Source organism: Cydia strobilella, chromosome 21 (assembly GCF_947568885.1).
Source record: "Cydia strobilella chromosome 21, ilCydStro3.1, whole genome shotgun sequence".
NCBI classification, from domain to species: Eukaryota; Metazoa; Arthropoda; class Insecta; order Lepidoptera; family Tortricidae; genus Cydia; species Cydia strobilella.
Window position 1 is genome coordinate 8,814,812 of NC_086061.1, and position 25,268 is coordinate 8,840,079.

General features: G+C 41.3%; 2 protein-coding genes across 2 annotated transcripts in view; one reads left to right on the forward strand and one right to left on the reverse strand.

The window, feature by feature from the left end:
• The window catches only part of LOC134750990 (NADH dehydrogenase [ubiquinone] 1 beta subcomplex subunit 3), a 519,415-nt gene that overhangs the window by 47,129 nt on the left and 447,018 nt on the right, over positions 1-25,268 (reverse strand). The window lies entirely within an intron of this gene.
• The window catches only part of LOC134751277 (prolow-density lipoprotein receptor-related protein 1), a 119,756-nt gene that overhangs the window by 45,472 nt on the left and 49,016 nt on the right, over positions 1-25,268 (forward strand). Inside the window, exons 23-52 of the mRNA XM_063686660.1 lie at positions 635-721; positions 1,535-1,708; positions 2,170-2,305; positions 3,416-3,494; positions 4,026-4,245; positions 4,812-4,966; positions 5,243-5,330; positions 5,740-5,940; positions 6,672-6,787; positions 7,323-7,410; positions 7,897-8,068; positions 9,030-9,167; positions 9,916-9,994; positions 10,633-10,830; positions 10,863-10,965; positions 11,838-12,004; positions 12,543-12,757; positions 13,295-13,428; positions 14,112-14,209; positions 15,009-15,168; positions 15,503-15,676; positions 16,344-16,472; positions 19,247-19,378; positions 20,038-20,166; positions 20,955-21,091; positions 21,784-21,935; positions 22,687-22,786; positions 23,383-23,551; positions 24,449-24,551; positions 25,071-25,201. Coding sequence (XP_063542730.1) covers positions 635-721; positions 1,535-1,708; positions 2,170-2,305; positions 3,416-3,494; positions 4,026-4,245; positions 4,812-4,966; positions 5,243-5,330; positions 5,740-5,940; positions 6,672-6,787; positions 7,323-7,410; positions 7,897-8,068; positions 9,030-9,167; positions 9,916-9,994; positions 10,633-10,830; positions 10,863-10,965; positions 11,838-12,004; positions 12,543-12,757; positions 13,295-13,428; positions 14,112-14,209; positions 15,009-15,168; positions 15,503-15,676; positions 16,344-16,472; positions 19,247-19,378; positions 20,038-20,166; positions 20,955-21,091; positions 21,784-21,935; positions 22,687-22,786; positions 23,383-23,551; positions 24,449-24,551; positions 25,071-25,201 — 4,164 coding nt within the window. The remainder of the gene's footprint in view (positions 1-634; positions 722-1,534; positions 1,709-2,169; positions 2,306-3,415; positions 3,495-4,025; positions 4,246-4,811; positions 4,967-5,242; positions 5,331-5,739; positions 5,941-6,671; positions 6,788-7,322; positions 7,411-7,896; positions 8,069-9,029; positions 9,168-9,915; positions 9,995-10,632; positions 10,831-10,862; positions 10,966-11,837; positions 12,005-12,542; positions 12,758-13,294; positions 13,429-14,111; positions 14,210-15,008; positions 15,169-15,502; positions 15,677-16,343; positions 16,473-19,246; positions 19,379-20,037; positions 20,167-20,954; positions 21,092-21,783; positions 21,936-22,686; positions 22,787-23,382; positions 23,552-24,448; positions 24,552-25,070; positions 25,202-25,268) is intronic.

A 25,268-nucleotide genomic window follows, 5' to 3' on the forward strand; every position in this document is an offset into this window, starting at 1 on the left:
ACATCAGCTGAAAGATCACAATCATCAGTACATCAGCTGAAAGATGTCCACTGTTGCACATAGCTCTCTATCCCCCCAATCTCTCTACAAAGACCGTTCGTGAGCTCCCTGCGATATTAATAAAATCAACGCTTTACGTTGTTGGTGGCCTTTTTCGCGACCGCCACTCGTGAACCTTTCTGCCACAGCTACCATTAGTTTTGCAAGCAATGTGACCCACTCACTGCTACTGCTACTAAGACCGTAAACTCGAAAACGAAGCAATCGAGAATCTTAATTCTCTTACGGATCTCGTCATTTCTAATTCTAGAGTAATTTTAGTTACAGTTATATTGTCTTCGGTTACCGCGATAATTACTCATGAAATAAAACTATGAAAACGGATTATATCGCGTATATTGAATTTATAATACATCCCGACGTTTCGAACCCTTTACAGCGTTCGGGATGTATTATAAATTCAATATACACGATATAATCCGTTTTCATAGTTTTATTTTAGTTACAGTTAATTAACCAAATATATGTGGCTCTCCATCAGAGAAGGGAATGCAAACGAAGCATAGGGACCCTTCTCTGATGGAAAGCCACATATTCAGGAACTATTTTCACGTGATTTTTTTAATTGTTACAGCAAACAGGACATGTACCGATAGTCAGAACTTCAAATGCGACTCCAACCGTTGCATTCCGAAAACTTGGATATGTGATGGACAAAGAGGTAAAAAAAACTTTGGCAAGCCAATTCAAGCCATTTCGCCATTAAGTTCTAATTCCACAGAAAATATGAAAGGGTTCCGTACCTCAAAACGAAAAACCGAACCCTTATAGGATCACTCGTGTGTCTGTCTGTCTGTCCGTCTGTGACAGCCTACTTTCTCCGAAACTACTGGACCAATTAATTTGAAAGGGAAATATGAAAAGTCGCCCGTAATGCTATGGCATACGGACGATTTTTTGTCTTACCCCTCACCCGTCATGAAAAACACGTTCAATCTGACCCCAACGCACTGTACCTGCAATTCTTCAGAAAATTCGCGTTTGTACGGATGACAATGCAATATAATGATGACATGGAGCTGATATGATGATGAAAATAGGTGGCCATAGGAACTGTGGTAAATAATCGCGTAAAATAAGTTTTAAATTTACCTCCGACGTTTCGAGGACGGCGTTGTCCCCGTGGTCTCGGAGAAGACTGGCTAAAGTTGACATCAACATCTTCTAGGCGCGCGAGTTTTTCGAACTACCCGCACTTGGTCTTGTTTATTAACTTGAACGTTTTGCGCACTAGGGATGTTACCGGGTCGACACACAAACTAAACTAAACTAAAACTTATTTTACTCGATTAAGTCCCGTCGTTGTAAATAATAATGAGTAGAAATCGTGAAAGTTTAAATCAGTGTTGTGTTGTGTGGTAAATAACGCAATGTAATTGTGTTTTTTCTCTATGAGTATTAGTTGCCTGTTGATAGAAAAGTACAGTAAGCTTGTACCAAAAATGAAATTTTTGCCAAAACTTCATTGGTTTAGATTGCCTCGATGGCTCAGACGAGTCCGACACGGCCTGCGCCGAGCACGTCTGCGGCCCCGACCAGTTCCTCTGCACCTCCTCGAAACGCTGCATAGCGGCCGCCTGGCGCTGCGACGGAGCCCCCGACTGTGGCAACAACGACCGCTCGGATGAGGCCGACTGTAAAGCTACAGGTTTGTCTAGTTTAGTCACTCACTCATTCATCCCTCATCAAAATTCTAAGGTACTTCTAGCAGACACACAAGCTTAAAATTTTAAACACAATTAGTTCTAAGCATATAAAGTCAGGAAAAACTGAAAGTAACTGCAATTTTAGTCTCACAGTATAAGATTTTGTAGAAGGCATTTACAAGCTTCTTCAATATATCTTTTTTTTCTTTTAATTTATTTAGAATACAAACAGTCATAATATGCATGTTACATATGTTGTACACAATGTAAAAAAATTGAGAAGCGATTTATTGAGAATATATGTACTTAATTCTATAATAATTGCTATGGCATAAATAGAGCTTGCAATGTTTTCGATTTTTTATTATAAACTACGCACTAGTCAGTGCTATTCGCATCGGAATTTATAATCAGCAAAGTCAACTTTGCCGGAGATTATTGACCGAAATGTGGTTATTGACAGAAAACGCAGAATGTCACCCGCTAATGTTCCGCTGTCCGAACGGCGGGTGCGTGCCCTGGGAGTACTACTGCGACGGGCGCGCCGACTGCGCAGACGGCGGCGACGAGCAGCGCTGCCGCGGCGTCACCCCTACGCGGTGAGTATTTCTAGGGTTCCGTACCCAAAGGGTAAAAACGGGACCCTATTACTAAGACTCCGCTGTCCGTCTGTCACCAGACTGTATCTCATGAACCGTGATAGCTAGACAGTTGAAATTTTCACAGATGATGTATTTCTATTGCCGCTATAACAACAAATACTAAAAACAGAATAATATAAATATTTAAATGGGGCTCCCATACAACAAACGTGATTTTTTTGCTGTTTTTTTTCGTAATGGTACGGAACCCTTCGTGCGCGAGTCCGACTCGCACTTGGCCGGTTTTTGGTCTTGGAACCTAACATGGATATCGCATTGACCCGAGTATCACGGAACGCACGGTCGACGCTGACACCGACTGACATACATTTGGTTTAACCAATGTTTGGCGCTCGGCGTCAGCGTCAATTTTTTATACAAATTAAGACTTCGAAACCTCTGGGACCTTTCCCTTAGAGGGTTTAAAGTGACTTAAAAAGAACACCCGACACCCGCCAGTCACCCGTTGACCACGAACGCTGTAAACGGTTCTAAACGTAGGGATGTATTATAAATTCAATATACGCGATATAATCCGTTTTCATAGTTTTATTTCACGAGTAACTATCGCGGTAACCGAAGACAATATTAAAAAGAACAGTTACTGTTATCAAAATCATTTGATTTCGCATTAAATCATAAAATACATAATTTGGATTTGGGTTATTTGTATTAGTTTGTAAGATTTTTCTAACCCAATCCCCTTTTGTCTAATTCATATTATAATTGTAAATACGTTTAAGGTATTAAATGTGACGTTTTCAACCAAAAGTTACCACATTGTCGCTAGTCGATAAGGTTTATTTCAAATTAAAGCTATATGTAAATAGCGCCGAAAATAAGTACCCTTTTGGTTGAGAATGGCACAAATATTCACTACCTCTTTGGATTTATGTATAGACTAAGACATGGAACAAACAACCTTCACGGCTTTTCTCATGCTTTACTTATCCTGTATCGAAATTTTCAACGACCATTTTGCATGCATGTGACTGAATTTTTTGTGTTTGTTGGCGATGGAATCATTCTGAACCAAAAAATGTAATAGGTACAAAAATCTTTTAACAGGGATGAGGAAGTTACGAGCAAGAACAGTGTGTGCGAAGAACACGAGTTCCAATGTGCGAATAAAGAGTGTATACGAAAGGTAAACATTTCTTTTCATACTTGTACTTATGTTAACGATCGATCTTAAGGTTTTGTCAAATGTGGTTGATTTGCCTTTATCTGTTCATCAAATAAGCTTTCATCATTAGTAACAAGTCTTACAATTGCTTACCGTTATTCAATAAAAAATCAGTTGGCTGTGAAAAAGAATTTAACCCCTTTCTGCAATATTAAACTGGTTTTCTGTGCGTTGCTGCCGATTCTACTATTAATGTATTTTAGGAATAAAAATAAATAAGCTTCTGATCGAGTCTCATAATCGACATTGACGTGGGCAGATCATAGAATTTGATAATTTCATGAAGTGTCATTTTAGATTTGATCACTTCATGATATGGTTAGGTTAGGTTGGACTTTTTCATGATGTGTCCAACTTATACTTTCATGAAATGATTGCTACATCATGAAATTATTAATTCTAAGATCTGGCCACGACACCAATAATCCAATCACAGTCCGATCTCTGCCTCTGAATTTCCTCACGTCATAATATGACGGAATATATCCACAGGAATTCCGCTGCGATTACCGTCCAGACTGTCTCGACAGCTCCGACGAAGCCAACTGCGAACAACACCGAGCCACCACCCGTGCCCCCACCACCCCTGTTCCAGACGAGTGCGTCGCACCTGCGTTGAAATGTGACAATGGTTCCCGCTGCGTACCGCTACTACAGCTGTGTGATGGAAGTTATGATTGTGCTGATGGGTCGGATGAAGCCGATCGCTGTGGTAAGTAGACCACTTTACGAATCGGGTCGAATATCCTGGTTGTCGCACCAAAATGTAACAATAACCTGTCTAAACTGAAACCAACATCGCGCTACAAGATGTACCCCTACGAGTGTATTGATCCTTTCTTGAAATGTGGCAATGGTTCCCCCTGCGTACCGCTACTCCAACTATGTGATATGAGTTATGGTTGTGCCGATGGGTCGGATAAAGCCGATCGATGCGGTAAGTGTAAAATATTCTGGTCATGGCACCAAATTGTAACTATGCCCTATCAAAACTACGGGAAACCCCGTGTCACCATCGCGCCTTCGCTGAAACATAACAACGCTTACCTCCTGGAGTTGTGTGATAGAAGCTACGATTGTGATCAAGACAACATGTTGAATATAAGTTACAGCGCCAAATTTTAAATATACCCTGTATTTTCCTAGGGGTAGTAAAAATACTTCAACGATGGGATGGTTTATATGTCACTGCAGGCTTTAGATACCGAACTTATGCTTTATGGTTCATAATTTTAACCTACAGTGTGCAATGGTTTCATTCAAAGTTTCTGTCTACAGGCGAGCCCATGTGCATGGCAGCGGCATGCACACACGAGTGTCACCCTACGCCCAGCGGAGCGGTGTGCGCGTGTCCAGCAACGCTACATTTGCAGCGCGACGGGTTTAGTTGCTCCGAGCGTCACATCTGCCACGACTGGGGCGTGTGCAGCCAGGTGAGTTTTCAATTAAGAAGCAAAAACTGTAAATCGTTTAAAAATGTAATCTAACTACGGATTCTTTCGTGTAGAACTTCTTCCGTTTTATAAGTCGGTTAATAATTTTAACTTAACTTTCTATAATAACTTTAACTTTCTAGCGTCCGCCGACTAGGAAGCCCGAATCTATATACGATATTCATTATATCGGCTCAGTACTTTCAAAGATACGTTGAAATGCATAATAAAGATGCGTATGTACATTGTAGAAACATTATTTTGTTCTATTCATAGACATGCCAGCCGCAGAAGAATCGCCACAAATGCACTTGCTACGAGGGTTACGAGCTGGCTGATGACGGCTTCACGTGTAAAAGCACAGGTACGAAATTTACATTCTGTTTATGAAAACCGGCCGCTTTGTATAAAAAATGGCTATATAAAGTGACTTTGATTCATCACGAAATCTATGACCCTTCAAACAGATGCGTGTTGGAGCGTCTGCCATCGTGACCTGAATCGAAAGCGAAAACAATTCACGCTTCTAAGCAGGTGCTGCCCCTTACACTTCCCGCTGGCTCTACATGGCATAGTAGGGCCTGCCATCTAGTGGCTTGAATCTAGGAATGGAAACTTGACACAATGCTTCGCGCCATTGAATACGGGGCTTCTGTACTGCCCTCTACGTGTTCCGCATATCGCATAAGTTACTGACGATGAATTTGGCAGGTGTGACTTACTTTTTGTTGAAAGAAAGGCTTTGTCTTGTATTTACAATTAATCTATTACAGAAAAAGCCACGCCTCTCCTGGTGTTCAGCAACCGCCACGAAGTCCGCGCAGTGGAACTGCCTTCCTTAACCTCTCGAGCGCTCATCTCTTCTCTCAAGAACACAGTGGCTCTTGACTGGAAGCGGACGGGAGACCAGGTCACACTATACTGGACGGACGTGGTCGATGACCATATATACTCAGGCACTGTGCAGGGGATAGGTGAGACAACATCTTTCTCTCTAGCATCATCTCATTCATACAGTGGCTCTGGGCTGAAGGAAACAAAGTATACAGTGTGTAAACTTACGTAAAGCAACCTTGACCTGTCGAGCGCTCATCTCTTCTCTCAAGAACACAGTGGCTCTTGACTGGAAGCGGACGGGAGACCAGGTCACACTATACTGGACGGTCGTGGTTTATGACCATATAATATATACTCAGGCACTGTGCAGGGGATAGGAGAGACAACCCGTGTCCTACTAGTATTATCTCGTATCAAAGACTGATGGATACAGTCTAAGGAAAAAACGTGCCTCGAAAATCAAGAAAATTTAATTTTCGAACAGATGGCGCCACTACGTTTTACCATCTTTGGCCTACTCTCGAATAGATGGCGTTGCCGGTTTCGTTAGTTTTAATCGTGTGTCGATAGATGGCGGTAAATTTACTGTGGATACAAAATTTACTATGAAAGTACCGCTCTATCGTATTATATCCTATCCTCTATGTCTCGTACGTAGAAATGACTGTGGAAGCCCTGCCGAGGTTTTCTCGAGGGACTACTCTTTCTTAATATAGGAGTGTTTATGATTCTAAAGGGTCAGCATACCTATAGACGCTTGTGACCCTAAGATATACCCTGGTAACCGCTTACAGTCAGGCGAACTGTATTCTTGTTTACCACCGACGTGGTATTGTATTGTAAATATTAAAAAAATATCTTTCAACAGCTTTGAGCGACATTAAGGTGGTGATTGAGCAGGGCGTGTCGACAGCGGAAGGGTTAGCCGTCGACTGGGTGGCGAACAATCTCTACTGGGTCGAAGGCACGCTGCGGCAGATTGAGGTTTGTGATTACTGATTGAACTGCTTTATTTGTATGAATACTGAATTTTACTGGCCACGAAAAAAACTTCCAGAGAATCGTTTTTAGGGTTCCGTACCCAAAGGGTAAAAACGGGACCCTATTACTAAGACTTCGCTGTCCGTCTGTCTGTCCGTCTGTCACCAGGCTGTATCTCGTGATCTGTGATAGCTAGACAGCTGAAATTTTCACAGATGATGTATTTCGGTTGCCACTATAACAACAAATACTAAAAACAGAATAAAATAGAGATTTAAGTGGGGCTCCCATACAACAAACGTGATTTTTGACCGAAGTTAAGCAACGTCGGGCGGGGTCAGTATTTGGAGGGGTGACCGTTTTTATAGTTATTGGTACGGAACCCTTCGTGTGTGAGTCCGACTCGCACTTGGCCGGTTTTTTTATCCTTTACGACGTTCACGGCATATTTTACTGTCACTATCAGAGGATCTAAATTAGGAATGATATCATATGATTAATCAATATTGATTGTTCGTTACTGTTGTTTTGTCACCAGGTGGCGCGCTTGGACGGCCGGTATCGCCGCACTCTCGTGTCCGGTGATATGGAGAGCCCGCGAGCCATCGCACTCGATCCGAAACATGGTATGATATAGAACCATAATACTAAATAACCAACCCTATAGTATTTTAGTACCTTTGTCAAGTAGTCGCTTTTGGCTAAACTAATTCCTTCAATGTTCAGTTGTAGGATGCGTACTGAGGGTCCGACATCCCTTGTCCTAAGGCTCTGAGTAGAGCGCTTATTGGATGTAAAATCGCGTCTGATCGCCTTAGCATTTATCATTCTGGTAGCCTCTGATCGCCTTGTTGCCTTTAGAAGGCGTATACTGGCTTAGCGACCTCAAAGCTATACTCTGATTGTCCTTTATGCATACCATACGATTTAATTAATTAATTAATAGAACCATAATGTATGAAAAGCAATTTAATGTTTCGAACTCATTGAAACTGCCTGAAAATGTAGTTCTAACGTATTTCTAATGGTGCTTGCACACGCTACATGTATACCTGCTAAGCAGCAACATACAAGAGCTAAGTAAAAGCACCAGTTTAACTTTACTTACCCAGGTTACCTGTTCTGGAGCGACTGGGAACAATCGGCGCCACGTATAGAGCGATGCAGCATGGCCGGTAGAAACCGCACCACTGTGGTGCACGTCGACGAGATAGCGGACGGCGCGTGGCCCAACGGCATCACGCTGGACCACGTGGCCACCAGGCTCTACTGGATCGACGCCAAGTATGTGCACAAGGGTACACGATACAGTTGGACAGGGACGAATATATGCCACAAAGCAAGTACAGTTAGAGACAGACAGAGAGAGGCTGTTTACAATCAGCACCACGTTTAACACAATATAATTCTTCTTAACTTTTCTCATCTTCATCTTAATGCTTTCCTGGAGGAATCTGGGATTTGCCTTTGGTAACGTAATCCTAAGAGTAAGTGCTGGGACTAGTTTTTAGGAAGCGACTTAGTCCTTAAACTCAACGTAGGCAGTTTTTTTTTATGAAAGCAATTTTCATTTGACCTTTCTACTTATAAACGGACTAGATTACAAACTAGGACTTATTAAGATTCAAATGTGGATTAACAGCGTTGACGCTATGTTTACAAGCAAATTAAAATGGACTACTGTTGCACTACAGGTCTTTAGCATCTTCCTCGCTTTGTCTCGGCTTTTGACCACGGCTCCTGGGAACCTGGGGTCCGCTTGGCAACTAATCCCAGGAATTGGCGTTGGCACATTATTTTACGAAAGCGAATGCCATCAGTGCCATCAGGGGCCCGTTTCTCAAAAGCTTGTAACTTGTAATACAAGTGGAAATCCCTTTCTAACCAACGCTGTCAAAAAGTGACATCCGCTTGTATTACAAGTTGCAATAAACTTTTGAGACCTGCCAACCCAGAGGGGCAACTAGGCCTTATTGAGATTAGCCCGGTTTCCTCACGATGTTTTACTTCACCGAAAAGCCTGGTAAATATCGAATGATATATCGTACACAAGTTCCGAAAAACACATTGGTCGAGCCAGGGTGTGAACCCGCGACCTCCGGATTGAAAGTCGCACGCTTTTACCGTTAGGTTACCAGCGCTCTGCACTACAGGCTGTTTTACTAGAGGTGTCATTAGTATATTAAAGAACTTATTACAAAATTGACTGTAGGAACATTTGAACTAATTATTTTTGATTTTTCAGATCGGACTCGATCCACACAACCCTGTACGACGGAACCGGCTACCAGCTCGTCCTGCGCGGGCACGCGATGCTTTCCCACCCGTTTGCGGTCACGCTGTTCGAGTCACACGTGTTTTGGACTGATTGGAGAAGCAACAGGTATTTTTAACGTAACTTTAGCCAATCCATCGACATGTTTCGATCCGTTTCTAATATACTCTACCAGAGCCATACCCTGGGGTGACAATCGTTGATATAAAAGCGAGAGAAAGAAAAACCGGCCGAGTGAGAGTCGGACTCGCGCAGGAAGGCTACGTTTGTTGTATGGGAGCCCCACTTAAATATTTATTTTATTCTATTTTTAGTATTTGTTGTTATAGCGGCAACAGAAATACATCATCTGTGAAAATTTCGACTGTCTAGATATCACAGTTCATGAGATACAGCCTGGTGACAGACAGACAGATAGACGGACAGACAGGGACAGCGGAGTATTTTAGTAATAGGGTCCCGTTTCTACCCCTTGGGTACGGAACCCTAAAAACGGCGGTGAGGAGGGGTTGAACCAGAGATTGTAAATTCAACTAAGCCACAGAATAAAGTGAAGAATCAGTACAGACGATTCACTCTTGACGACAGATATGACCGCTAGGTGGCGCACGCGCGAACAGGCGTCCGTTCCGTAGCGGTGCGCGGCAATTACTATGGCTAGACCTCAGAACTGGGGGCGGCCGCATGTACTTGTAGCGGCGCGACGAAATCGCGAAGTGAGTCACGCCTGACTAAGCTAAGATTTTGGCGTTAGCGTTCTATTAGATACTTTGATGTTTTCTACACCTACTGATATCATAATGCAGTGAGTTAGATTGGTGTAGAATAGCTAAAGTAATATCTGACTTTTGTACAGTGTAATGCGCGCTAACAAGTGGAATGGCAGCGACGTGCAAGTTGTGCAGAGGACTATGATGCAGCCTTTTGATATCAAGGTAAATAGCTTTTTTTTATAACCGGCAAAGTTGACTATGCTGAGTACAAATTAGGCGGCGAAATGCGTAGTTAGTTAGTAAAAATGTAGACTCGATAATTGCATAGTTTATGGCCAGACAAAATATAAAATGCTTTAAACATTGCTGGCTTGATTTTCCTGACAGTAATGTTGCATGAAAACTACATTATTTGTACTAATTCAAACTTTTCAAATAATTGAAATAGCTAAAAAAATTGGCTGAAGTTTTGCCAACAAATACTCTTATAAAAAATTAATTGCCTCTACTATTATGTCTGTCGTTTCGTACCTAGGATGGTATAACCAAACGGAGACGCCACGTCTGTAATTTGCTGTACAAAAAATTCTGCCAATTTTTGCGGGGGAGGGGAACGTCAAATGTATACGTAACGTCAAAATAGCCATGTCAGATAAACGTCCATACATTGTGTATGCCCATTGGCCGACTAATTTCGTCAGAGGAGAACGCCTGTTAATGGCTACTCCGTTTGGTTATATCCTTCTAGTTTCGTACATTCGTGTTGCGAAAAAGAAGTAAGGATTTGACTTCCTACTAGTGACACTTCAAGCCGCAAGTATATCTTTTTGTCACTCTCTACAAAACCTCTCACACCCCAGGTGATCCACCCGAGCCGCCAACCAGCCCTACCTTCCAACCCCTGCGCCATAGGCAACGGCAACTGCACACACTTATGTCTGATCGACGGACCGAACGTGCGCGTGTGTGCGTGCCCGCACGTCATGCGATTGGCTAAAGATAATGTTACTTGTGAAGGTAAGCTTACACACCCTAACATGAACCTTATACACTTGCAATAAAGTTCAAGGTTTACGATCAATCATGAAGCAATGACAACTGCACACACCTATGTCTCATCGACGGACCGAACGTGCGCGTGTGTGCGTGCCCGCACGTCATGCGATTGGCTAAAGATAATGTTACTTGTGAAGGTAAGCTTCAACACCCTAACATGAACCTTATGCACTTGCAATAAAGTTTAAGGTTTACGATAAATCATGAAGCAATGACAACTGCACACACCTATGACTCATCGACGGACCGAACGTGCGCGTGTGTGCGTGCCCGCAAGTCATGCGATTGGCTAAAGATAATGTTACTTGTGAAGGTAAGCTTCCCTAACATGAACCTTATACACTTGCAATAAAGTTCAAGGTTTACGATCAATGATGAAGCTATCTCAACTGCACACACCTATGTCTCAGCTCATCATCATGCGATTGGCTAAAGTTGTGGTTGTGAGGGTAAGTGTAAGGAACGTATAACGTAAAATGCGTAAATATATAATGTAAATATTTGAACGAAAGACGAAGCAACAATTGAATAGGTTATGTTAGCTGTCAATCGCTGCTTCAATCGTTGTAATAAGTTTACTCTCTGCGTACCGTTTGGTTCTTATAATGACCGTAGTTCTGTAAAAAGCGACCAACTTTTTTTTTTCAAAGTGACACACCCTAACTCGCTTGGCGGATTTGGTCGCTTTATGCATAAATAAAAAAATGAAGTTGGTCGTTTACTGCATAATTACGGTCAACTAACTTAAGTTTCGGACTATGTATCTATATATATCTATTACTCATATCTCGTGGTTTAGTATCCACAACACAAATCTTATTGAGCTTACTATGGGGCTAGGTCGATTTGAAGATGGTCCATAATATTCATTATATATTTATTTTATGTTAAATAAGAAATAGACGGGCTAAAAAGGAATGTTATATAAGCAGATCCAAAATGAACACACATACTTTTGAAACATGTTAAAAAAATCATATAAATTTACTTATGATTTTTCCATCCGCAGTGCACGAGAAAGTGGTAGTGGTCGGCAGAGCGGGTTCCATTCGCGGCTTAGACCTAGACGCGCCTTCCCAACCCGTCATTCCGGCCGTGTGGGGCGCGCAACTCGCCGCACCACGCGCCTTAGCAACGTTAACTTCACAACGCCTGCTGTACTGGAGCGATGCTGAGGTAATGTCAACTTTATAACGGTGGGATAAGGTCTACTTTACAGTGAATCTAGATGCCCTCTCAACCAGTAATACCAGCTGTATGGGGTGCACAAGTGATTGCGCCGCGAGCACTATAGCCGCGCTGTCTTCACAACGCCTGCTGTACTGGAGCGATGCTGAGGTAATGTCAACTTTATAACTTTACAGTGAATTTAGATGCCCGCTCATCCAGTAATACCAGCTGTATGGGGTGCACCGCGAGTACTAGCCGCGCTGGCTTCACGAAGGCTGGCGGGTAAGGTCTACTTTCTTAAAATTAAAGCGACGCTGAAGTGGCGCAAATGACACTGCGGCTTCATCTTATATTTATTGGCCGAATGAGAGTGAAGGTCTCCGTTTCAACTTAGGCTACAAGTCGCATTTCTCAACCGATTTTCGTGAATATTGGTGAGCAGAGGTTTGAATTATATAGATTTGTTTTTGTCGAGCGTAGCGGAGCCATGAGTTTCCTACTTATTAGAAAGTTGAACTTCGCCATAACTTTTTTACATTTTCAGACGAACGAGATAAAACGCACCCGCCTCACGGGCGGCACAGCTGAAACCGTAGTGGAGGCGGCCGGCGTTGGAGGTGCCCTGGCTTTAGACTGGGCCGCTAAAGTGCTGTATTACGTAGTGCAAGGCCAACTGTGGGCCGCTGGACCGCTAGGAGAGAGGGCTTCTCCGCTCTGTGCTGTTGCTAATGTCACCGCTATTGCCGTGGATGTACAAAGGTACAGTTCAAAAAACACTCTTTCCTTCCTAATGAAACATTATTAATCCCCACAGTGATAGTGAGTGAAACGGTACTGATCTAAATATTTTGAAATATGTCTCACGATAGTTTAATTTCGATTATTAATCCCCATAAAAAAGACCGTAAGTTTTTTAAGTATGCTGTTAGAGTAAGCGAAGTATTTAGTATGTACCAGCCGGGCTGCTGCATGGGTTAGGCTACAAGGCACGATTAAACGGTATGTATGACAAACACCGCATTGGCATTGCTTAATGTTTATGGTGGGGACTTGGGGAGTCGCTTGGATACACATGTTATATAGGATCATGTATTTCTTTAAATGTTTTGAACACAAATTTCATAAACAAGACAATTTTATCTTATTTCCTTTAGTTTCAGTTTTAAATGCGACTGAGCCATTAAAAAAATTCTACTTTAGTAAGTACATACAGTCACCTGCAGAGATGACCTTCTCCTGCATAGAGCTTTGCTGACGAGTGATAATAATTTTGTTAATAAATATGTCTTGTGACAGGGGCAAACTGTACTGGGCTGTGTCGAGCACAGGCGACGGCATCGGTGCAAAGATGGAAGCCGCAGCTAGCGACTGTAGCGAACGACGAGTCATCATTGACGCTACACGCGACCCTTTACTGGCTGGAGTCCATAGTAAGTATATAAATCAATTTTAGAAATGGAACTTTTAAAGAATACGGGATTATGGTTTTAGCCTTCTAGTAAACTATCGTGTGTCATCGTCAAAACATCTTGAGGGTATTTTATGAATGAGGTTTCAAATAATTTCGTCTTTATGGCTCGGCTGCCAAAGACAACAATTAAACCGAATCCCTAAGAAGAGGAAATAAATAAAAAAAATCCGTCGAGGGTTAGTTTTGTTATGTTTGGAGTTTGTCCGTCTGTCTGTCACCAGGCTGTATCTCATGAGCCGTGATAGCTAGACAATTGAAATTTTTACAGATGATGTATTTCTGTTGCCGCTATAACAACAAATACTAAAAACAGAATAAAATAAATATTTAAGTGGGGCTCCCATACAACAAACGTGATTTTTTCCCATTTTTTCCGTAATGGTACGGAACCCTTCGTGCGCAAGTCCGAACCGAACTTGGCCAGTTTTTTGTTAACTTGTTACTGACAACATCAGAACATAACACGAAAGAAAGATAGAAGAGAAAGATTTTAGACCATTAGAAAGAGCGCATTAATATGCTTGCGCATCTTTCTTAAAAAATATTTTTTTGCGAGAATGGTACCTTCGGTGGTTTTGTCAGTGTGCTTCGTGTAAGTGTCTTACCTGCCTATGCCTTTACTAACTAGATCTTGTTGTACAGGTTTAACGGTGGAACCGAAGACCGGATGGCTGTACTGGGTCAATCTCGCGTCTGCGTCTATTCAGTACGTAGATGTCAAAACAGGAGAATTCTTTACCGTAAGTTATTTACTTGCAACTGACGTTGTTAGCATCTTTACTAACTTTGAAGTATTGCACACACACTGCAATAAACATCAAATTTATATGAAAATGTGACATTCATAGTGATTTTACAAGATACTTGAGAAACAAATAGTAATATTCGTATCTGATTCGATTTCTACAAATAAATCAAAATGCACATCAATCCGTTTACCTCTAAGTAACGCCACGTTGAATTAAACTGTACTCATTCCGAGTTTTAAGGTAATTTAGTACAGTCAAGGGCATAAATATATATACATTCCCAAAGTTTCAAAAATATGTGTACGTACTCTTTAGAGAATAAAATCGTGTTCACATATTTTTGAGCCATTTGTCTGTATCGATATTTTTGCCATCGACTGTAGATTTTGTAAGAAAAGCCAACATGATTTTCTTTTAAAGCTCGCTCTGGAAAGTTGCCTCTTGTCTCACATAAACTCGCAAAATCGAGAAAACCCACGAACGTCATGGGTCGTAAGGTTCTCAACCACCTACCGGCTGACATTACTGCTGCACCAAGTGCGCCTATATTTAAGACTAAGCTCAAAAAATGGCTTCTCGAGCAGGCGTTTTGCGACCATAGGGAGTTATTCTCTAATACACAGTGTAAGACGCTCTAATAATAAGAATGCTATTTGTAATATATTTTATCTTAATGTTGACATGTAATTAAATATTACCAAATGAAATGAATATGAATATGAATTTTACTGTGCTTCGTTGACAATGACTTTGTTAAGTTAGTTTTCATTTAGTCCTAATATCTTAACAGGTGGAACTCGCAACGGGTGCGCGTCCTCTGGCCCTGGACATCCATTTCGATCGGCTGTTGTGGGCTGACGGGGACAGTTTGAAAGCCTGCAAACTGCCCCGCGACCGAAGCCAGGCCACGCAGAATTGCGTGGATTCAGAGGTGCTTAGAGCTAACACTGGTGAGTGCACGATTTTTTAAGTATTCCTATATTAAAAATACATATCTTTCGCGAAAAATCACACACAAATTTTCACTCGCTACCTACATATTTACGTGTATCAATAACTGACACAAGGAAATATGCTTCATTAATTTGTACATATGGACAGCTAAAACGATATAACTAGTAAATTTAATTAATAATAGAGGTTAACAGGTGGTCTTATCGCCAAAGAGAAGAAGAGTTAATGTGCACAATTATTTTACGTACAACTGCAATTAATCGTGTCTAAATTAATTTCCAAAATACATTTTCATTCCTATCGACTATAATCGTTATTGATTCCCAACAGAGAACGTGCTGTCTCTCCGCGTGTACGACGCCGCAACCCAGAACACCACTCGGGGCGCATGCGCGCTGCTCGCGCCCGCGGCGGCGTGCGCGCATCTGTGCCTGCCCGTGTCGGCCGCGCGCAGCCGCTGCGTGTGCGCGGCCGGCTATACCGCTAACGGGACACAGTGCATTCGTAAGTTAATGTAGATCGCTTTTATATTTATGTGAAGAAATAAATTGAAAATCCTGGTCACGGCACCAAATTGTAACAAATCTTCAAAAAGTGTATAAGTTCCGCTCCGGCTGTGGAATGAGCTCCCTGTCGAGGTTTTCCCGGGGGTCTACAGTTTGGGGTTCTTCAAAAAAGTGTACAGATTTTTAAAGAGTCAGCAACGCGCATGTAACACATCTGGAGTTGCACGCGTCCATAGGCTACGGTGACTGCTTACCATCAGGCGGGCCGTATGCGTGTTCGACACCGACGTGGTATTAAAAAAAGATATGTGAAGTCTAAGAAACCGTGCCTCCGAATTTGGCAGCTGATAAATAAAGTTCTGAGTGAGGCTTTATATTTGATGATAATTTGATGGTAACTGAATTGTCAAATGTCAAGTTTTGACGACTAGAGTTGTCATATACGAAGCAGAAATTTGTCTTTAACACATTTGTAACTCGTGGTATGGTTAACACGTGTGGAAATCTGCTAGAGTTGGAGGCGCTCATAGGCTGCTTAATACCAGTCCGCACGCCTGTTTGCCACCGTCGTGGTATAAAATATAATAAAAAATACAATAAATGAATTTTTGCGAACTTTATTCAAGAAAAGAATCGTCCCTCATGAAGAAATATTTGTGTAACAGCGGAAGACGAAATCTTGGTGTACTCGTTGAGCTGGGAGATACGCGCGCTATCGATGACGGCGCCGTCGCGGACCGTGCTGCCGCCCATCGCGCAGCCGGCGCTCTGCACCGCGCTCGATTATCGTGCAGGTAACATTCGTTCATTTAACAACCCAAATTTGTTTTAAAAGTAACATAACTTATAATATAATCAATTTATGCAGCCTCGTGTCCGAATTAGTGATGTGCCGCCGAGAAATTACGCACTTACCGTAATTCTCATTAGTGAAAATTACCGTAAATTACCGAGAATTTACGGTAACTTACCCATGAAGTATATTAAATTAAGATTGAATTTTGCTTACAAGTTTTGTGGTTTTAAAATATTTAAATGTTTTTTACGTTATTATTATTAAGTGTATTAATGTTTTCTGACACGTGGTTGATTGGTATAATCTATAGACTTGTTTCTCCCTATCTTAGTCCCAACTCTATTTGGGCTTCAATGTACAGCGGAGCCCAAGCACTTTATCCTGGGTTACCATAGGGGTTAGGTTCTACTTTCATCTCCCTCTTGATGGTGAACTACCATGTGTTGGGAGGTCTTCGTCTTCCCACAAAATCTTGTGAGGATATTGAATTGTATTGTAGCACAGGCAGGTTTCCGTAACTCGACGACAGGCGCCTAGTTTTCGTAACGGGGGGTGGAAACTAGTCCAGCTAACCCAACCCCTCAACAGGAAAGGTGACCTGCTGGATCCTGGAAGAGCGACTTCGTGAGTCTTTCATTGATGCCATGCATGGCCTGTCGGTCTCCAGCCTGGTTGTGCTGTGTCTTTGTAAGTTCCAGTAGCAGTGAGCGTATCTTGCTAAAGGGCATTGGGAAAATCGATTCGGCACCGTCGTTAGCTCAGGATCCACTGTGTCCCTTGATCCATTGAAGGGTGAGCTTCTTATTATGAGATACAGGTTTGCCATATGGAGGTCTCCATTAGTCGTTCGTGGCATTCATCTATGAGTTTTGATGTAATTATATGGCTTAGGGCCATTAGAGTGCTCTACTGGCGGATAGTATATGGGTGGAGGGATCCTACTATCCTTCCTTGCAGTGATGGTAGCCGCCGCATTGATGATCCTCATGCACTCAGCTTGGAAAACTGAGTTAAGGTTCCAGAACCCGAACCACTGTCTGTTTTGGACCCATCAGATTTGAAGATACTCAGTTCATAGGTGCTGATTAAGTCCTCCGTGATTCGTCGTCCTCATATGATTTTATTTTGTCCTTTGTACGTTATGTATTGAAGTCTTCGTAAACCTTTTCCAGGCATATTGTGTGCCGAGCTCCCAGGTTAGACCATTTGTTGAGGTTGTTGAGGTTTCGCAACCTTACCGCTTGGAGGGGGGGGGGTTGCCTCTAGCTGTATGTGTAGGTGAAGCGGTAGAAGGTTTAGCATGACCTTCATGACTGCAGTATTTACCTCGTGGTTTGTGGGAATGTAAGACGGATTTAATGGCCGGACCAACTAAGCCTTCTTTTAGTTTGTCAGTACCACTCTGAAAGATCCAATCACGTGCTCATTGCGCTATCGAGACGAGTAACAGGACTTAAAAAAGACGAGCGCTATGAATGCAGGATCTTGATTCTTGAGGGCTATCAGGAACCAATTTAATTCGCTAGTACCCAAACAGTACAGAAACTGCAGTTTCCACGAGTTTTTTTTACCTGCGGTAACTGGTGGAACATTGCGAACCCAGTTGATAAGCGCTTACCTGTTCACAATACAACAGCCTAACGTAAAATAAACATGACATGTAATAAAATATCGTCAAACACACTTATTGTAATGTAAGCCATTACAAATCAAACTCTACCTAACGCATCAAGCTTGCTTACATATGACTTATTGAAATATTAATGGTTTTTAGATTACATCACTGTACATAATAAGTTTTAATTTTTTTGATAAAGAATAAATTTATTCATTATGAGATGGATTTTATACAACTAAGCTGAAATAATAGAGAACTCACTTTATTTTTCGTTAGGCAAGTACTTACTTTCATTAAAAACACTTTAAATCGCACATCGAATGAAGCTTATTAAACATTAGTAAAATAATTTAATATTTATTGTGTATTTCATCTCTTACATCAATTTATATCATTGATTAAAGTTAAAATTTCTCTTAGAAAAATTACCCGAGAACATTCGCGGGGAAGATTCCCCGTAATTTACGCGGTAATTTACGGTAATTTTGGTAATAAACTAGTTCCTTTTGACAGATTTTTTTGAAAATTTCAGTACAGATAGTATTACCAAAATAAAAATAAATTCTGTAAAAAAAAGTTTAAAAAAATGAAAATTTAGACAACTTTCTCCATAATTACCCGTACGGAGAACGTTACCGCGTAATTTACCCGACGATTCTCTTTGTTCTCGTAATTTACGGTAACGGCACATCACTAGTCCGAATACCTGCTCAATTCAATTAACTTTATTTGTAATAATAACATTAATAACACATTATTCACATTAAAAGTAGGATGTCGTCGCTGCTCTTCTAAATTTCGACATGCGCTCGACATTTGGAAACTGAAATGTAACCGTGAAAACTATGAAATTGGTTCTATTTCTCAAAATTTAACATCTGCTTTACTTACAGCGGAATTTACAAGCGCAACGACGATATTCATAATGTGACACAGTATATTAGCTGATCCCAAAAAGGATGCCACTCAACACGGCTCCACAAACGTAGTGCAGACGCTCATTTAAAACGAATATGAGCTTGAGTTATTAGCGAAGATTGTATACAATCTTGATTTAATTATGATTATGTTTATAGTTTACTTGTATCTTTAATATAATCACTATATGGCGAGATGACCGAACATGATATTTGTATGTTATTTGATTGTTGTAGACGGTGACTGGATATACTGGGCGGACTCGGAAAGCGGCACAGTGGCGCGCGCTCGACGCGATGGTACCGGACGAGCGGCGTTGGTCTCTCAACCCGAGCCGCTCGACGCGCAGCCTGTGGACTGGCTTTCTGGTAATAAATCATCTAACTTCCTGCCTCGCACAGCTAAACTGTGGAATATTGTGTCGCCCGTGGTATTTCCGGACCGATATGACCCTCAAACCTTCAAGAAAAGACTCCTCGTACTCCCAACTTAAAGGCCGGCAATTGCTTCTGGTGTTCTTGGGCGACGGCAATTGCTTACCATCAGACGATTTGTCTTCTCGTTTGCATCCTTTAAAAAAAACTGACATCTCTAATCTCTCTTTACAATAGATAAAGTAGTAAAATATATTTTTCCTTTTGCCGTAGTCGAGTCAAAAGTCTTTCATCATCCTGGACGGCACCATATTGTAACGAGCTCCACTTATGTACAGTCAGCAAAACTATTAGCTTAGTACCGCTGCATGCAAAGATGTATGTAGGGGTGCCAAGCTAATACCCCGTGCAATCGATCTGAATACATAGAACTAATACTTTTATTTGTGAACTTTACGTGCCAGTACGCTCAATATCATTAGAACAAATTTATCCTTGCAATCCAGTAAACCTGTCATTTTCTTTGACAACTTTGAATTTTGAACAACAATCATTAAATTTTTGGTAACGATTTTTTTACAAAATTTGTTTTTCTTTTGGGATATGAGTTATTGTGTAATAAAACGCGGCATTTAATGATTTTCTCTATTCAGGTCTCGCTGTAGATTGGGTCGCTGGGAACATCTACTGGTCGGATCCCCGCCGCAACCTTGTTGAAGTGGCGCGGGCGAATGGCGATCACCGCTACGTTCTTATTGATACCGACCCGCTCGCTGTTACAAGTATGTATATAGTTTGAAACTAAGAAGTTGTTATCAAGGCAAACAGATTTCTTCTTAAACGCAGCTTAGTAATGTATAAATTCCTAAAAAAGCTGGAAAAGTAGGGATTGCCCGTCATGTAGTTATAGACGAACGAATATCGAACTTAACTTAACTTAACTTAAATTTTATAACTCATCCAACTTAGTTAATGAATTTCGACCTTTGTTTTTTTTTCTTTAAAAAATTTTGATATCTAGAAATCTCTTGTATTTAATTGTAAAAGTCCGAGGCCATTTTGAATTTTGTAAATTTTGCTCCGGATCGTTGAAAACCATATAAACCTGAGAAGACTAGTGAAATTTGCCAACTCTTTCAATCAAGTTGGACATTTTTTGTCTTCCGTATAATCAAAGATAGATATAACTCCGTAATAGATGGATACAGTGACACAGTCTAAGGAAAAAACGTGCCTCGAAAATCAAGAAAATTTGATTATCGATCAGATGGCGCCACTACCTTTGGCCTACTCTCGGATAGATGGCGTTTACGGTTTCGTTTGTTATTAACAATTTTAACGCATATCAGTGAAAGAACATGGGTCAAAAATGTCAAAATCATATAAAAATAATGAATGCAAATAAAAAAATATATTTATCCATATATAAATACATTTTATCGTATAATCGTGTGTCGATAGATGGCAGTGATGTTACTGTGGTTACAAAATTTACTATGACAATACCGCTCTATCCTATGGTATTGGTATAAATTATCAAATGTTTTATTAATATACAATTCTTGTACAGCTTTAGCAGTGGATGCTGTTCGCGGATGGCTCTTCCTGTCCGGCGGAGGTTGGATCCAACGTTCCAGGCTGGATGGGTCGCAACGCGAGCTCCTCTATAACGGCACTGCTGTTGCTGACATTGCTTTGGACTCTGAGGTATAAATTAAGTACCTACTAGCAGAGCAGTACCCTTGAAGAGCAGAGGAGAGTCGAACTCGACGCGAAGCGTGACCAGTTAAAGGCCCGACCACCTGCGGTCATAAACTGCAATTTTGTCGGAGGGGTGCTGACCTGCGGTGAGTGTGGTCGTACATTTACTGCGAAAATAGGCTACGTTAGCCACCTGAGAGCTCACAATCGTCGCTCTCACTAGCCAGAAAAAACCCAGTCGCCGAGGCCGAAACCGGCCAGGACAGGATGATGATGGAGCTGCCCTTGTAGGAATCTAGTCTGGCAAACACAATTCAGTAAATAAGAACAACAAAACTATACTCATCCGTTTCTTTTGGGCGCTAGTACTAGCATAAAACAAAGTATGATTCTCTGTATATGTTTGAAAGGAGACAGTCCCTGGCTAAATTATATCTCTTCTTTTCTGGTTGCCGAGTTGACTTTTATAAAATGGGCTGCGGTTTACCGCGGTCATGGTTTTTAGATGGACTGCATTGGTAGAGGGTGGGGGGGGGGGGGGGGGGAGTTATTAGAAAAAGGAGTGTATAGCTTGTAGGTGTAATAGATCCCTATCCTTGTTTGTCACTGTTGTTACATAAAAAAATATTTGCACCTAGCTTTAAAGAACTATTAGTTTTAGCCCTCTATTATTCTTACTTTATACGTTTTCCTTCTAGAACGAGATGGTATACTGGGCGGACACTTTCGACGTCTCCCTCTGGCGCATGCGCTACGACGGCCGCTCCCGCGCCTGCGCCGCGCGCGGCGACCCGCTGCGGCACCCCGCCGCCGTGGCCGTGCACGCAGCCCGACTGTACTGGATAGACACGTTAGTATCATACACTAGCAAACCAACTTTGTAAAAAAAAAGTAGTAAAGAAGAATGTACGCGTGAAGGGATGACCTGCGATACAAATTTTGAATTTTTACTCAGACTGACTATATCAGCAACCAGTGTTCGCCGAAACGTTAGTTGCAATCATTACCCTTAACCAGTACAAATTGAACCGTTAACTGTAACCGTCCGTTACGGTTTACGGTTCAATTTGTACTGGTTAATGGTTAACTAACGTTCGGCCAACACTGCAGCAACACTTAACTCGTGGACCCTATGCCTATGTGTAATTTCGATAGAGCTAAATATATATATATTTTCCTCAGTCGCCCGTTGACCACGAACGCTGTAAAGGGTTCGAAACGTCGGAATGTATTATAAATTCATTATACGCGATATAATACGTTTCATAGTTTTATTTCATGAGTAACTATCGCAATAACCAATGTCTTGTGACTACTGAAGTTTAAACAATTCGATCGATCAAGAAAAACAGTTACGAAACTTGTATGCGAGCTCTCGCAACCAAATGAGCTTTAACTCGACTAGTTTTGACTGCACACCTTCTGGCTTTACTGTGTCTGTGTGATTTTTGGCAGGGGTTTTTAAATTTATGTGTATAGCCTCCTAAGATATAAACGCTTTGGTTTTTGTTGTGTATTTTAAAACCTTGTTTTATCTAATAAAAGTTTGAAATAAATCTAGAAGTTATTAGGGAAATTTTTAAAGACCTTTTTGTTTGTAGCATGTGGAAACGGGGATGCATTCTATCTGCGCCGCTCACTAACATCAGCGACTACGAAGTTCTGCTGGAGAACGCCGGCGACAACCTCAAGGATCTATTCGTAAGAATTATTTATTTTCCTGATACGACACGACGTTGAGTTTTTCCTTTATTTCAACGTCGTGTCGTATCAGGCTGTCAAAGAGAAGGCAGAGGACCGCGAAACATGGAAATTGCTCCACCGACAAGAGACTTACTCTTAAGTATATGATGATGATGATTTATTTTCCAAACATACTAACATGACTTACATGACATTACAGTTGCGATCAATGCGTAATGCTTGCTTCATGCTTCATATATCTATCTTTCAAACTACTAAGTTAATTTTTAATTGTACTGTATCACATTAGTATTTTAGTTTTTGTTACTAACACTTCTATGGGTCGTGCCTGAAATAAATGATTATTTAATTTAATTTATTTTTAGCAGTGCTGTAGACTGTAGACCATTGTGTAACAATGTCTGGCTATCAAATTACCGATCAAAGTTAAAACCTCAGCGGAGAACGCCTTAGTTTGCCTTTATTTATAAAAATAAGGTCGTTACCAGACGACTCAGCTAAGTAAAGCAGTTTCCATAGCATAAATTACGCTTGTTACCCCAATTGTTTGCTGTATTTCCTACTGCCAACTTTCATCATATTTTTATTTACAGATCTGGTCAAAAGCTTCTCAAACACTGCCGTCACCGTCATCCGGATTAGCTGTGAACCCCTGCAGCGCCAACAACGGAGGGTGCGCTGAGCTTTGTTTATGGGACGGTGCCAGCGCGCATTGCGCTTGCCCGCATGGAGATGTAGCTGCTGACGGCAAGAACTGTACTCGTGAGTTCATTGATCTTAACTTACTACATTTGTGCCATTCTCAACCAAAAGGGTACTTATTGTCGGTCGTCAATAAGGCGCTTTTCCATATAGCTTCAATTTGAAATCAACTTTATCGGCAAGCGACAATGTGGTACCTTTTGGTTGAAAACGAAACGAAATTTTACTATTTACTATGACAATAACCTCTAGCGTCCCACCGTCCTAATACCAGTACTAATTACTTAGAATTAATATTGTCTTCGGTTACCGCGATAGTTACTCATGAAATAAAACTATGAAAACGGATTATATCGCGTATATTGAATTTATAATACATCCCGACGTTTCGAACCCTTTACAGCGTTCGTGGTCAACGGGTCACCGGGTGTAAATTCAATATACGCGATATAATCCGTTTTCATAGTTTTATTTCATACTTAGAATTAAATTTAAAACAAAACAAATTCTATTCTAATTTAATTTTGTCATACCATTGATTCCAATTAGACTGCCAATTTTTATTTGACTGGTGGGCAGCTAGATGATAAGGACCGACTGCCGTCTAACCGGAACTCTCTGGTAAAAATTAATTCTCAAATAAATATCCTGGTCATGCCACCCTGCTAATGAAAGATCCTCTCAGTGCTATGGAACTGCTACTGTTATTACCTTTTCTTGGTCGCGTTCAGTCGTAAACATGAGTACACATAACCCTAGTATTCGGGCTGGGTTAATCTTGAAAGATTTTCTCATTACCAAGCAAAGTGGGCCGGATAGACACGTTTAATTGCTTATCTGTACTTAATAGTGCCGACAACCCATCACGCAAAATAGGCGCAATAATATGACGTCGAGTTGCGGAAACCAAGCCCGCGAGAACTTATAACCTATACATACTTATGTTATTTGTTTCAGCGTACCAATCGTTTCTGATGTTTTCGCGAGTGACAAAAATTGACAGCATCCATTTACAAGATGAAAAAGACCTAAACTCTCCATATCTGCCGATTCAAAACAAGTAAGTAAACAAGAAACATTCATTGTATGAGCGACACAGGTTCATTCACGAAAGCTGGCACGAATGGAATGACCGAAACATTCATTGTATGAGCGACACCTGTGTCAGTATACAACCAGAGCTACCATTTTATTGGTTAATGTGATACACACATAGATATTTTCATTCACTCATTAATTCCATTCGTGCCAGCTCTTGTGAATCGACCTGTACATTTTAAAAACTAACACGAGACTCAATCGCGTACAAACATACGTTTATTTATGGCCTGACGTTTCGAACGTGACGTTACGTTCGTGGTCACAGGCAGACTGGCGAGGAATTGTATCAACATCTTCTTGCCGCGCGGGTTTTGCGAACTACCCGCACTTGATCTTGATTATTAACTTGTACGCTACTACTCACGACATCCGATGGTATGATGGTAAATTATGAGTGAAAATCGTGTTAGTTTAAATCAGTATATTGTAGACCTGTACATATCTTGTATCAAAAAATAAAATAATGACCGTTCTTTAGGGACCTGATCAGGATAGCGATTAGCCTAGCTTACTGGTACGACGAACAGCGGCTGTTCTACTCGGACATTCAACGCGGGGCTATCGGCTCCGTGCATTTCAACGGCACGGACCACAAGACTCTTCTTACAAGTAAGTGGGTGAAAATTCTTTTCGTTGTCTTTTTTTTGTCACCAATGTGACGGAGTGGACCTTTTTG